The sequence below is a fragment of the Camponotus floridanus genome, unplaced genomic scaffold, assembly GCF_003227725.1.
Source record: "Camponotus floridanus strain SB8 unplaced genomic scaffold, Cflo_v7.5 scaffold2, whole genome shotgun sequence".
Taxonomy (NCBI): Eukaryota; Metazoa; Arthropoda; class Insecta; order Hymenoptera; family Formicidae; genus Camponotus; species Camponotus floridanus.
Window position 1 is genome coordinate 5,904,627 of NW_020229325.1, and position 14,275 is coordinate 5,918,901.

Below are 14,275 nucleotides of genomic sequence, written 5' to 3' on the forward strand. Positions count from 1 at the left end.
TAATGTATTTTTCTAAAAAAATATAATATATTGTTGGTTGAATATAATTCCGATTATTACATATGATGTATGTTAATATTATTATGAACTCTTTATTAAATAATTTTTTTATCGTGTTTAAAAAATATAGACTTGCATACACACATACACATACACATAACTTCAAAAATATTTCTTAAACTTAATTTCTTCTAAAAAAGATTTTTTTAAAAATAATTTTACTTATCTATTACATATTTATAATTTATATTTATTTATTATTATGTTTATTTATTTATTATTATTATTATGTTTATTTATTTATTGTTATATTATATTTATAATTTATACTCTATATTGTATTAAATATATTTATATAGAGTTTTACTAACACTTAACATTATTATTGATAACATCATTCTATTGGGCAGTAATAACGCAATTATATAATATGCATGCAATTATATAATATGCATGCAATTACGTAAAATTCAACACGCGTAAAAAACACGTGCATTTATGTTTCTGTTCTACAAAAATTATCTGTTTGAATCATGATCTTGCGGAAGCCGCATAAAATAGGTTACGATAATCGATTTAACTTGCGGAAAAGCAAGAACATGGAAGCCACATAAATTCTGATGATGATCAATCGATCGTAATAAGTAAGTCGCGATTGTGATTAAGGACATTTGTGATTACGAGAATGTGGTGCGCGTAAAAATTTTAGTGTCTTTTTATATTTTTACAGATACGTTGAAATTATACATATTTTTATACCAAAATACGAATAGATTAATATCCTGCTCTCTAAAAGTGAATCAGTGTATTGTCACTGTAATCAGTACTGTACTTAACTGCTTGTAATCAGTGAGCATTTACTGTTTTTCAGTGACAATACACTGATTCACTTTTAAAGAATGGAGAATTTTACGGATAGTTCTCTACGTGGTTTATTGAGTGCGAGGAAACCTTTATCATTGTGTTGCACATTTTGCTAGAACCTTGAAGAATATTTCTCTCTCTCTCTCTCTCAAATATAATTATCTCGGGACAGAAAAACTATACAGGAACCATATGTAATTGTCATTGACCTGCGTTTTTCTCCATAAGTTTTTACATGGAAATTGTTTGAAGAAAGCATCGTCTCATCTAAAACAAAGACTTCGTTCATCTTCGCCATCTCCATATTTAGTTGCGCGTGAAATCGAAATCTATTGTTGACAGATGAAGTCTACACGCGGCGATATATTTCCCAAAAGGTCCTTGAGCGCAATATCGAGAGAACCTTGAATGAGATTCTTCCACAAGACCTATTTGGACACTGAAAAAATTGTATTCTCAACTTAAGAATATGTCACTTATCTTTAATATATATTCTAAAGATTAGTGGCATATTCTTAAGTTGAGAATAAAATTTTTTCAGTGGATCTATGCGCGTATGAAAAGAATCGATGGCTATAAATGGAGCTGCCTAATTTTTAAAATGACCGCATAATTCTTTCGTACGGTTTTTCTTCTTTTTTAATTATTCATTGCAATTATAATGATGAGACGTAAAAATAAAAATATCTTGACAAAGAGGATTAAGATAAAAAAGATAAGTTCGCGCAAAAGGAGAATGGATATGTGAATTATCTGAATTACCTTAAATTATATATATTCTTTTAATTGAATTTGCGACAAACTAATGAGAAGATGAAACTTCGTGATATATAATATTTTCTTTCGAATTTTCTGTTATTTTGATGGGTAAAACGTAAGTAGATGTAGAAAATAAATCCTTCAAGTTTCCCGATAAAAATAATATAAATAAATAAGATTATATCAGTCACGTGAAGAGAGAATGCTGTACGCATAATAATATTTATATATATATATATATATATATATATATATATATATAATATAAATATATGTTTAATTACTTTCTCAGGGAGAACTTATGTATAATATTTCTACAATATAAGATTGATATTTCAAATGGCAAATATTATATCAAATTTATAAATCGCTCTTAAGTACTTGGCTAATAGTAATTATTGATTTTATATTTGGTTTTGATATTTTATTTTTTAATATTTTTTTAGAAAAATTATTTGTTTTGTTTTTTAGAAAAATGATTTTGTGAGGAAAAATTACTGGAAATTATTTTTAAGGTCTTTTTTTATTAAACATTTTGTTGCGTACAAAATAGAATATTTTTAAGTACTTGGCATATTTTTTTACCTTTGTAAGGTTTTTATAGAGGTATATATATTATTAAACATATATATTTACATCATATATATATATATATATATATATATATATGTATATATATGATATAAATATATATGTTTAATAAAAGAATAGAAGTTTAATTCCTGTTAATCTTCCATTTTTCATAATAGATCAAGAAATAAAACAAACAAATATCGAGATTTCTTACATTGAATCTATTAGTTTTACACAATTGTTCAGCACAAATTCGATTATTTAAATAGAGCGATAACGCGATGACATAGATTAGTAAGCTCCCATAAGCTTCCCTCCTCTTTACCCGGGTGACTATCAGCGGACTCCCGCCTCCCGGATCTATCTAAGAGAGAATCTCAAGGTAACGGGTGGCGGTACACGCGAAACGTAAATCTCTCTCTCTCTCTTTCTCCGTTTTTTTTCCGCGTGGTGGTCGTATCGCGACGCGGCCGCGATTACGCGAACGTAAAGCGATGTAACGCGATAACAGTCAGATAAAAGACACTCGCGAGTCTTCCCGATGGCGAAGTGACGACCGTCGAGAAATTGTCAGTCGCGCGACGATCGTTAATCGCCGCGAATCGGGTGATCTACGGGTCTGATAAAGAGGAACATTGTCATCGGTCTGCGCGATCGCCCCCACATCCGCGAAGATACACCTGCGAGAGACTCTCACGCAACCCGGTAGGAATCACGCAGGCAGGTATGTGCACGCGATGGATAAATGAGATTGTTCTTCGAATCTCCCTTTTATTCCCCTTCCTCCCTTCATCTCTCTTCCTTTCATTTTTGTTATTTTTTCCGCGAATCATCCGTTCCGTGAATAAAGATCGGAAAAAAAAAACAGAAGTCCACGTGGCTCGGACACGCATATACAAAAGACCTGTCTAGATAAGCTTATTTTCTAATTTCGTAATGACAATATCGTCATGTATCATGCGCAATTAAAATATTATATTTAAATATATCAGAAAATAGTTATAATAGTGACCTTATCATTAAATTAAAAGTTACAGAATGGGATTACAAAAGACATACATAAAAAATGTATTTCGGAATATATCCTTTGGATACGTGCTATCTGGATGTGATCACATTTATTCGCGCGTTTTGTCTAATTTCCCTTTTTACACGAAAATTGACTACAAAATGTATGTATTTAAATGTATGTATTATATTATCATTATATTTTGCATTATCCGTATTTCTAGGACGGTTTCTGATTACATATGGATTATATCAACTTTTTTTTTTTGTTAAAATATCCTCGCATTAATAGAGGGAGAAACCAGATATTATTGAGTGAAATCGGAAACTTCAAAGAGTATAAAAAATAGCAGAGAGTGTAATATCCTGTTTATCGTAGGAATAATTAATAGCAATGCGGTCCCCTGGTAACCAAAAAATAAAAACGGCTATATTTGTATCATTTTTAATCCTATCTTATCGATCCTATCATGCATACTTAGAAGCCCAGATAAAACATTAATTTGATCAAATCGGTTTCTATCGTTTTAGATCCGAATAAGAATTTAACAATACAAATCTTATAGTTATGAATCGTTTCTTATGTGAACAATTATTGCCCGTCTGAATCAATCGTAAATATACGATATAATATACAGGATATCCCAGTTATCTTTCGTCATCTTTCAAAGACAGATTCCTCGGATCATTTGAAGACGATTTTTCTTCGGCTAAAATGTCAATAAAGGCCATCATTTTTTGCATGTTCCCGATTTTTGTTATCATATACCTTTGCAATTAAGTCTTAAATTAAAACTCAACTAAAGTAACTAAAGTAAACTCTATTTAAAATTAATCAAAGAATGTGATTTTGTTAATATTTTATTTTTACAAAGCTTAATTTATGAAAAACCCCTTATTTCCAATCACTTATAATTCGAAAATTATTAGTGCCTCGACATTTTCGTTGAAAAAAAATCGTCTTCAGATGATCCTAGGAATCTGTCTTTGAAAAATGACGGAAGATAACTGGGACACCCTGTATATCGTTATTTATGATAATAATTATACTGTACACATTAATACAGATATATAAAGATAAAATGATCTCGTCGATATTTATATAACTTTTACAAATTGATACGTTTATCGTTTCTTATAGGCATTTTTTGTCATATAACTTATCATTTTTTGTACGGCAGCTAATTGGTTCTATCATATATTAACGAGTAGCTAATTGTTTTGTTATCTATCAACGATATTAATCGAAGTTTAGAAGCTCCAAATGAAAAAAAATTTATAAAAATCAAATTTTATGAATATTTTTATATAATGAGAGTTTCTGATTGAGCATCGTAAAAAAACGATACACTGACCATATTAAAAACGATAGAAACTGACTTGCAGTTGATAAGACATTTCCGATAGAATCCCAAGTATTTGGTAACGTGAGTTTTTGATGGAGTATCGTTAATAAATGATTCACTAATCATATTGAAAACGATAGAAACTGACTTGCAGTTGATAAGACATTTCCGATAGAATCCCAAGTATTTTGTAACGTGAGTTTTTTATAAACGTAGAGTAATGTTAATAAACGATTCATTATTCATATTGAAAACAATAAAAATTTTTTTTATCGTTTTTTATTGTTGATGGTTATCAGAGTTATTAGTCAACTTGTTAATATGTAATTATATGAGCAGATAATATTAATATATATTATTTAGCGTAGTTAATTATGTTTGATAAGCACTTTCTAGACGAATGATTAATGTATATATTATCATTTATATGTCTATGATCATATATATGATCATAGATATGTTATTTTCATGCTTCGACTACTAATTTGAATTGCAACTCTGATTCACCGAATCGTAATCGACCAAGCATTTAAAAAAATGTATTATCAATTCAGGGCAGACGTCCGTCAAATTAAGGATAAGAAGATCCAACCCAATTTATCATCTACGCCGAAGACATGGCGAACGATGAATCAAGCAAGATCAGGCCGATTTTTAAAAGTATAGGCCGCAGAAACGTCGTTCCTATAATTCACGTTCGAGGAACACACTATGAGATTGGCTTCGATATCGTAAGAATTAGAATTTTACGTAGATCTTATTTAATTCTTTAAATTTTAACAAGTCTTCCGAACCCGAATGTGTGTAAAATAACTCTCATTTCAATTTTTGTGTATAATGATTATTTCACTTTACTTTGTACGATAATTATTCGTTTTTAAAAAAAAACTTAATATAATTCGACCATACTGGCAATTTATTGTTTAATAATGTGTCACAAAAGTTTGTGACACATTATTAAACAATAAATTGCCAGTGTGATCGAATTGTATTAAGTTTTTTTTTATTTTATCTACTGGCGACTTTCAAGAATTTATTTTTATTATTATTCGTCTTTAATTTTAAATTTAATAATTTTAAATTTAATCTTAACTTTAATTTTAAATTTAATAATTATCGCACTTTCATTTACTCGTTTTACTTCAATTTACTCCGAAATTATACGTTATTATACATTATATGTTATTATTAAATTATACGTTTTACACAAGGATAAATGAATCAACCGCTTTATCTCGTTGTATCTTTCGAATTCAAAAGAAAATGAAAAAGTTTAGAAATACAAATAAATGTCTATCAACGTTCGATTATATCTATAACACTTTCTTACGATCGTAAATAACACATAAGTCACCGTTAATAGAGAATTGCAATTTCTTGTGTCCAATCAGAACAAATAAACTTCGACACATCATGCACGATTGAGTGAAAAAGTGTGCATAATTAATCGGAATCGAAACGAGAACGGAGTTGGTAACAATATGCGAGTAGAGAGAGAAGAGAAGGGCGGTGTATGTGTGTATGTGTGACGTTCACCCGGATTAAATTCCGCATGCATTATTACACGTGACATGTACGACCGATGTATATAACATGACGCGTTTGATTGTTAATAGGATCGACTCAATCCTATCAGCGATGAAATTCTTTTATTTTAATTACTAGCGCGTGTTAATGTGTTTTCTCTTTTCTAGAATATAAATTTTTAGGAAATTTTTTTGTAGGAAATTCCACATTTTTTCTTTACGAGAGATACGAATAATTTAAATATAAATTTGTAGATAAAAGGAGAATTAATTAAATTATCATTATAAGGAAAATTAATTTTTAATCTCTTTAGTTTCGAATCGAGGAGAATTAATTAAATTATCATTATAAGGAAAATTAATTTTTAATCTCTTTAGTTTCGAATCGAATCTTTTCTTCTTTCGCGACATATCTTTTATTTTTCTGCATCAGGGACGTACTTTCGCCAAAATGATTCAGGATTTCGTAGATATCTACCAACCACTAAATGAAACCTATCTACCATTGTTTGCTACTGAAGATGGCAAGAATGTTTATGAAGAAACCCTTAATGCGGTGAAAAAACAGTTTCCGCAATACGTGAGGGAAATTGAAGGAACGGCAGACGGTGCAAATGTGCCATTCTATAAGGTTAGGCTATGATCTTTGTAAAATATTTAAATGAAAAAAGGAGGCAATTATAGTAAAAAAATTGTGCATCCATATGTTAAAATTTTCTTTTGTTACTATGTTTTGATTAATATTTTAATATAAAATTAACATACAACCTATATCTAATTATTTTTATAACGTTTTCATGTGTTACATTTATGTCAACTTCATAACTACTTTGTATATGTCTCTTAGAAATGGAATATTATTTTGAGTATTTTTAACATAATCATTTTAAACAATCAACATGTCTCAAAGTCAGTTTAACATTCTAAAAAAAATTAAAGCAAATCTTCAAATAATATTGAACTTTGACATATAAAAATAATCAAATTTATTAAAATCGAATGTTTCTATTACAAATAATTTAAGCTAAAATAATTACTATTATATGTTAATGTTCTACAATAATTCTTAGTCAATGAAACTATTTTTTCATGTAATTTTTAATTAATTTGTATGTTATTTTTACATTACACTTAAAATCGCAATAACAAAAATAAATGTAAAGTATTGTGTCAATTATTTAACATTTTTAGTTTATCAATAAGTAACATATGACGAATGAGTTACTTTAACTTAAAATTTAGAGTGGACTTTCTGGGACATATGAAAAATGTTATGATTAACATTTTATTTTTTACTGTGTATAATTGACGATGGAAGAAAATAAGATATTAAAAGAGAAAATCGTTAATTGCGCAGGCAAATTTTGATTCCGAAAGAAAGAGAGATTTAAGGATTTTACAATTATAAATATGAAGAGAACTTGGCATTGTTAATCCTTAATTACGCTAATCTAAAATTTAAGTATCAACTGAAAATTATAATTTAATTTCAGAATTTAAAAATTTCTTCTTTTCATTTATCTTAATTATTTTAAAACAAATTTGATAATTTAAAAGTCGCGTTAATTGTAATTAGAATGATGGTGATGACAATTTTGAAATAAATATTTTTTTTCCTTCACGTGTATAGAAGGTTGAAACATTCTGAAAATTAAAAAAACGCGTAACATGGTTGTTACAGCTGTTTCTAATGCATCTGGATGACATTATTCCGAACGTCGTAGATGGAATTCAAGAAAACTTGCTTCCAGTCGGCTGTTCGACTATCATATGTAATCAACCAGGACATGTAAGAGTGATAATAAATTAAACTAGTTAGTTACTTTATTTTTCAGCTTTTGTGCCAAGAAGGGACTTGGTAACAAAAATTCTACACATTCATCCGTCCATACCTTTTATATCTAAAACCTAAGTCACTAATTCTTCTTATACATTTTTATACTTCTATTTTTATACCTTTTATACATTTTTATACTTATATTTTTATACCTTTTACATTTCTTTTTACATATATATACCTATCTATTTACTTCCATATCAGCATACTCACATGTATATCTATTTAGATATTACATACCTAGACACTACATATATCTATATATATATATATACATTCACTTACATTCCTTTACAAAGTTTTAACATTTTCTTATCTTAATCTAACATATCACATTTCATTTTCTTTCATTTTTTTTATTATCACATATTTTGCTTATATTCATACCTTTATTATTTCCTTTATACTTTATGTTTATTTCTTTACCTCGTTATTACTTTTACCTATCTTTTATTTTCTACTTCTAATTCCTTTCTACCTTATATAAGCTCTTCTGAATCTCTTGAATCCTCTCATTTACATTACTTCCTAAACTCGCAAACCATTCCTTCACTTCTTCACATTCCCCTACATAATGTTCTATTATCTAATCCTTCTTCACAAAATGTACATACCTTATACTCCTTTTCCATTATCCAATACTTATTTTCTTTTTCCACATCTTAGTCTTAATAATGCTCTTATCTTATCTTATCACCTATTCCCTCAATATCTAAAATTCCTCTTCTTAGATAACTAGGATAACTTAGACAAATCTTACTATTCCTACTCCTACTTCTTTATATGTTTTATTATATCTCGCCTCCCTTATCTTACTACCTACCGTTTGCCTTTGTATATCTCTTTCTCTATCTCTTATCATATTTTCAATTTCCATTTTTAAACCACTATCAAACATATTCTCGATTTCCTCTACCCTTGCCTACTAAAAGCAATTTATGTGTTGTTTATGCCGTTTTTTCTAACTTGCCTGCTAAAATTCTCACGTGATATAATCATGCGCGAACCGATCAAATTGTGAAATATGATAATCATTAATTAAATCTTGTATTAGTACGGGAAAAACCTGTGATGGAAAAAACATTTTAACTCGCACACTTGCGTCTTATAAAAATGTATTTAAATACGAATACAGCCGGATAATGATTTCGTCTTGTGTGCAAAACAATATAATAATGATATTGTGATGCATTATCAATTTCCTTTTCTATAAGTCTCCTTCAGATGTCACAATTATTGCCTTGCGTAATAAGATATGAAACGGCAAGCATTATTTCATGACCACAAAATGGTATTACTTAATAACAATAGTCGAATAAGTCGCTAACATATCTTTGATTATTATATTACATTATTTTTATATTATATATTATTTTTTATTTTACTTTATATTATTTTTATTTTATATTATTATATGTTATACTATTATATTTTTATATTATTATATCTATTAAATAATATTAATAATTTATTTTGCTTTTTATTAAAAATTATATTATTATATTATTATATTATTATAAAGCTCTTTATTTTACATTACTAGAACAAAACAAAGCGCGCATTTATTCTGTTACATTATATATTTTTAATGATATATATACTTACTTTATGAACACAATTAACCCCTTCGTAATTATTTTCTTTTATTAATTTATTAATTCTTTGTATTGCACTGTATTAGATTATCAATATAATCTTCGCGATGTCAAATAACAAATAACACTCAAATGACAATAACAAATAACAAATAACACTCAAATGACGAAACATGATAACACCATAAAAACCAATCAGAGCGACAGAAAAGAGGCAACAATATTTTCGAGATTTTCGAGGTAAACCGAGAATTTCTCCATTCGAGAATCGATTTAACATGCCTCTTTAGAATAGGATTATATCGAATTACTTAACGTTATATTTATTTATTTTCGTTATTCGATTTCATTTTGTTTTCGTGATACATACGTTTAACGAAAAGCATAGGAGATTCTGGGTCACAACGAGGACGCCGTCAAAGAGACCTTGAATCACTGGTACCTGGTGAGCGCTCATGTGATCGAGGTCGGCTACCGAGAGGAAAAATTCACGTCGTTGAGCTATGCTGGTTTTCTGCCGGGCTACACAATGGGCTACAACCATCACGGTCTCGTTTACAGCATCAATACCCTTAGCGCCGCTGTTCTGCGATCTGGCAAGACTCGTGAGTTTCATCCCTTTATAAAATTTCAATCTTCCTGTACAATTAAACATGAATAAAATGATTAAAGTCATACAGAAAATATAACTTTATATCTTTCATTTACTTCTGTCTGAAAGATCTATCTCTTGGTCGACAAACTTCTTAAGCATTTAATCGTTGATCATAAAAATACAACTTGATTGAGGTAAACAAATTTAAATTTTTGTTGAAAGAATTTTTACGCATCATTTATCCCGTGTAAAAGAGATATACTTGTGTTTTGCAGCGCGATATTTCTTGACGCGGGCGCTTCTGGGCGTGGAGAACTTTGTGCAGGCGCAGCAGACGCTGAGGAACGAGGGCTGCGGGGCGGCGGAGGGCTTCTCGGTGAACATGACGTTCCTCGCGCAGGAGGGCGATCGGATGTTTCACAACGCCGAGGTAGGCCCTGCTAAGGAAGGTACCACCAGGTCGCAGCTCAACATTCTGACCGTCAGCCCCGGCGAAAACACGTCGCACTGCAACAAGTATACAATTATATAATGTATTATACAATTATACAGGGTCCGCAAATGCTTCCTAACAGAAATACAAGTATCGATAGTTGAATATTTAAAAAAAGAAAGACATTTAGAAAAGAAAAGAAAGACATTTAATTTAAATTTGTAATATCGAATTGACAGAAGATATAACCGAAAATGTGAACACAAAATCAGATCGTCAGAAAATGTAAACAATACCAGGCTGATAAAAATGTAAACAATAATAAACTAATAAAAAATGTTTCACATATTTATATCAACTTTCAATGCTTGTATTTCTGTTAGGAAGCATTTGCGGACATATGTTTATTAGACTTTTTTACTCTAAATGGCATCAGCAACACGCCCTTAAAGTATGGACCTTCAGTGATGGGACACCCAGTGTATTATACATAACGTGTTACATAACGTATTATACATAACGTGTTACATAACGTATTATACATAATAATGTATTATTATTATAATAATGTATTATTATTGGGTTGTCCGGAAAGTTCGTGCGGATTTCTCAATAGATGTCGTTCAAAGGCGAATTTTACAAGTTTATGTCGATGTGATATGTCAAATGCTTTCGTGTTTTGATTAGTGACATTTCAACGCATACTTAGTGATATTAATTATCCCAATAAATTAAAAACTTTTTACTTGACATTAGTTTAGAGATGGAAGGAAATAACGTGTTTTTTCGATGCATAATGCTTTTTTATTTCCGTAAAGGAAAGAACGCGACACAAACTCGAAAAAAAATATGTGCCGTATACGGGGAAGATGCCGTAAGTGATCGCATGTGTCAGAAGTGGTTTGCTAAATTTCGTTCAGGAGAAATGAATATTGAAGATGCTCCTCGCTCTGGTCGGCCAGTCACCACTGATGTCGACCAAATAACAGCTTTAATCGATTCCGAGCGGCAGATCACAGTTCGGGAAATCGCAGCGAGGTTAAACATTGGCAAATCAACTGTTTCCGAACATTTAAACAAGCTCCAGATGGTAAAAAAGCTTGATGTTTGGGTGCCGCACGACTTAACTGAGAAAAATCGTATTGACCGCATTTCCATCAGCGATTTGCTATACAAACGCAATGAATACGATTCATTTTTAAAACGCATCATAACAGGCGACGAAAAGTGGATAATTTATAATAATGTCGAGCGTAAAAGGTCGTGGAGCAAGCGAGGTGAACCGCCATTAACCACTTCGAAGGCAGGCTTACATCCGAAAAAGGTAATGCTCTGCATTTGGTGGAATTGGAAGGGGATAGTATATTATGAGCTACTACCGGACAACGAAACCATCGATTCGGACAAGTACTGTTCACAGTTGGATAAATTGAAGATAGAAAGTGTCCGGAATTGATCAATAGGAAAGGCGTCGTTTTTCATCATGATAACGCCAGACCTCATGCAAGTTTGCAGACTCGCCAAAAATTATTGGCGTTTGGCTGGGATGTTTTGCCTCATCCACCGTATTCCCCCGACATTGCACCCTCGGATTTTCATTTATTTCGGTCGCTACAAAACTCAATTAATGGTTTGAACTTTGCTTCTTTGCAACTCCTCAAAAACTACTTGGACAGCTTCTTCGCCGAAAAAACCCAAGACTTCTATGAGAGAGGAATTATGAAATTACCCGAAAGATGGAAAAGTATTGTGCAAAATAATGGTGCATATATCACAGAATGAAATAACTTTTAACAACAAAATTTTTTCATTCGAATTTTGCTTAAAAATCCGCACGGACTTTCCGGACAACCCAATACATAACGTGTTATACATACATTGTTTTTGTAATTTTTCTCGTTTTACAAAATCATTTTTCGAATTGATTGCTTCAAGGACAAGGTCAGTTACGCAACTTATACTCGGCGAGAAATGTATGATCAACGATTCAATGCAAATGTTGCTATGAATCAGATCAATGAGTTTGATAGATATTTACATTTCTAAATGTTCTTTTTAAATTAGAGACAACATAAGTAATAATCTAATTTTCGAAATATATCAAAAAGATTGTTATTCATTAAATTGACCTAACGATAATTATTATACTTAAAATCACAAACATTATGATAATGATTATTGCATACTAGAAGTGAAACAATCATTATGCTGACAGTAGGATAATTCAATTATTTTATATATCTTATTTACAAAGACACTTGCTCAACAGTCGCGAATGCTAAAGTAATTGAATATTAATGTATGCATTGAATATTTAAATGATAACGTATAATTTTTCTACGCCTTCGTATTTCGTCACACGATATTAAACAATTTCAGGTATTTGCGTCTGAAGGTGGCAGAGGTGAAAGGCAATATCATACAAAGTAGCATTAAGAGGATGAAAGCGATCTCCAAGCATCCACCGGCTGAATGTCGTCAGGATGTAATCAATATACTCAGCGATCAGACGGACGATGAGTTCAGAGTATATCAAGAAATTCGTAGCGATGATCACGTCAAGACAATTGCCACCGGTATGTCCCTGAATCAGAAAGTCGAGTTCATAAGAATTGCTCTCTTTCTTTTATCTTTGATTAAAATTGATACGATTACATGGTCATTAATGATCGAGCGTAAATTCGATTTTATTAAGAAAATAAGAAGCATTATATATTGGAAGAAACACATGTAGAAAAGATTGAAGATTTATCTATCAAAGTCCATCAAAATAGACTGATTAAAATCCAAGCACGATCCACGTGTCTCTCAGAATTCACTTCGTGGAATCGCCTGAAAGACTTGAATACAAATGAGAAAATTCTGCGTCTCGCGCGTGTGAGATAATTACTATCGATAGCTTTAATTGCAGGTATCTTCGACTGCATCGAACGAACATGGTCTATTTACACGGATAAGCCGCAATGCAACGAACCGATATTGGTAATACCTATGCAGCTTCGAGACTCCGTGGCTTCGCGATGCAATTTGAAAAAATAATGTCCGTTGCTTCTCATCTCGAAAATATAATTAATGTATTAAGCTGGTGCCAAATTATGCGCGTATTCTTCATTTGTGATTTGTAATTACATATAGAAAATATCGTTACTCGTTAAATTTGAATTATAAAATTTACGAACTTATGTAATTTTAAGTACAATAATCATACTTACAATTATAAATATAAATGGTTATTATATACTAAAAGTAAAATAATTATTCATGAAACTACACATGAATCGCAAATACACGCAGTCTAGCGCCAATTTTATACGATGACATATACTCAGTAAACACAAAAAAAATAATAATATAACACATTAATGTTATATTACTGTTACTTTGTATACTGAGTACATGCTATATCTAAAATATTAATTAATAATTTTATAATTAAATAATAATTAATAATTATTAATTATTATTATTAATTATTATTATTATTAATAATTTTAAAACAAAAACTAAAAATAAAAATAAACACATTTCCAATCTTTATGAAATGTGAACTTGTAAAATATCAATGCGGAGATTACGAATGTAAAATAGGAAAAAAATATTAGAATCCACGTTACTTTGCAAGATGTGCAGATCTGAAGATTTTATACTATAAAAACCATCGCGCATCTCAACATCTTCAACTGAAAAAGGAAATTGCTGGTAAATTATATTAATAATTGATGTTATCATGAAATAATAA

The 14,275-nt window shown here is 30.2% G+C and overlaps 1 protein-coding gene across 2 annotated transcripts; it reads left to right on the forward strand.

Annotated features, from left to right (window-relative positions):
- The first annotated feature begins 2,493 nt into the window (after positions 1-2,493).
- Positions 2,494-13,708, forward strand: LOC105256393. Of its 2 annotated transcripts, XM_011266250.3 has the most exons (8): positions 2,494-2,920; positions 5,105-5,281; positions 6,510-6,707; positions 7,758-7,865; positions 9,897-10,113; positions 10,379-10,619; positions 12,916-13,112; positions 13,448-13,706. In XM_011266250.3, exons 2-8 carry the CDS (start codon positions 5,168-5,170, stop codon positions 13,573-13,575), a joined length of 1,203 nt encoding a protein of 400 aa, XP_011264552.1. In that variant the 5' UTR covers positions 2,494-2,920; positions 5,105-5,167; the 3' UTR covers positions 13,576-13,706. The 2 variants fall into 2 exon arrangements, with proteins under 2 accessions (XP_011264552.1, XP_025263893.1); XM_025408108.1 differs by lacking the exon at positions 2,494-2,920 and having other exon boundaries at positions 5,132-5,281; positions 13,448-13,708.
- Positions 13,709-14,275: the final 567 nt, after the last annotated feature.

Bases quoted from the DNA above. Each gene is read 5' to 3' on its own strand.
- LOC105256393 (XM_011266250.3), top strand. From the start codon at position 5,168: ATGGCGAACGATGAATCAAGCAAGATCAGGCCGATTTTTAAAAGTATA. The intron at 5,282-6,509 runs GTAAGAATTAGA...TTTCTGCATCAG, and splicing joins ATGAGATTGGCTTCGATATC to GGACGTACTTTCGCCAAAAT. The intron at 10,114-10,378 runs GTGAGTTTCATC...TGTGTTTTGCAG, and splicing joins TCTGCGATCTGGCAAGACTC to CGCGATATTTCTTGACGCGG.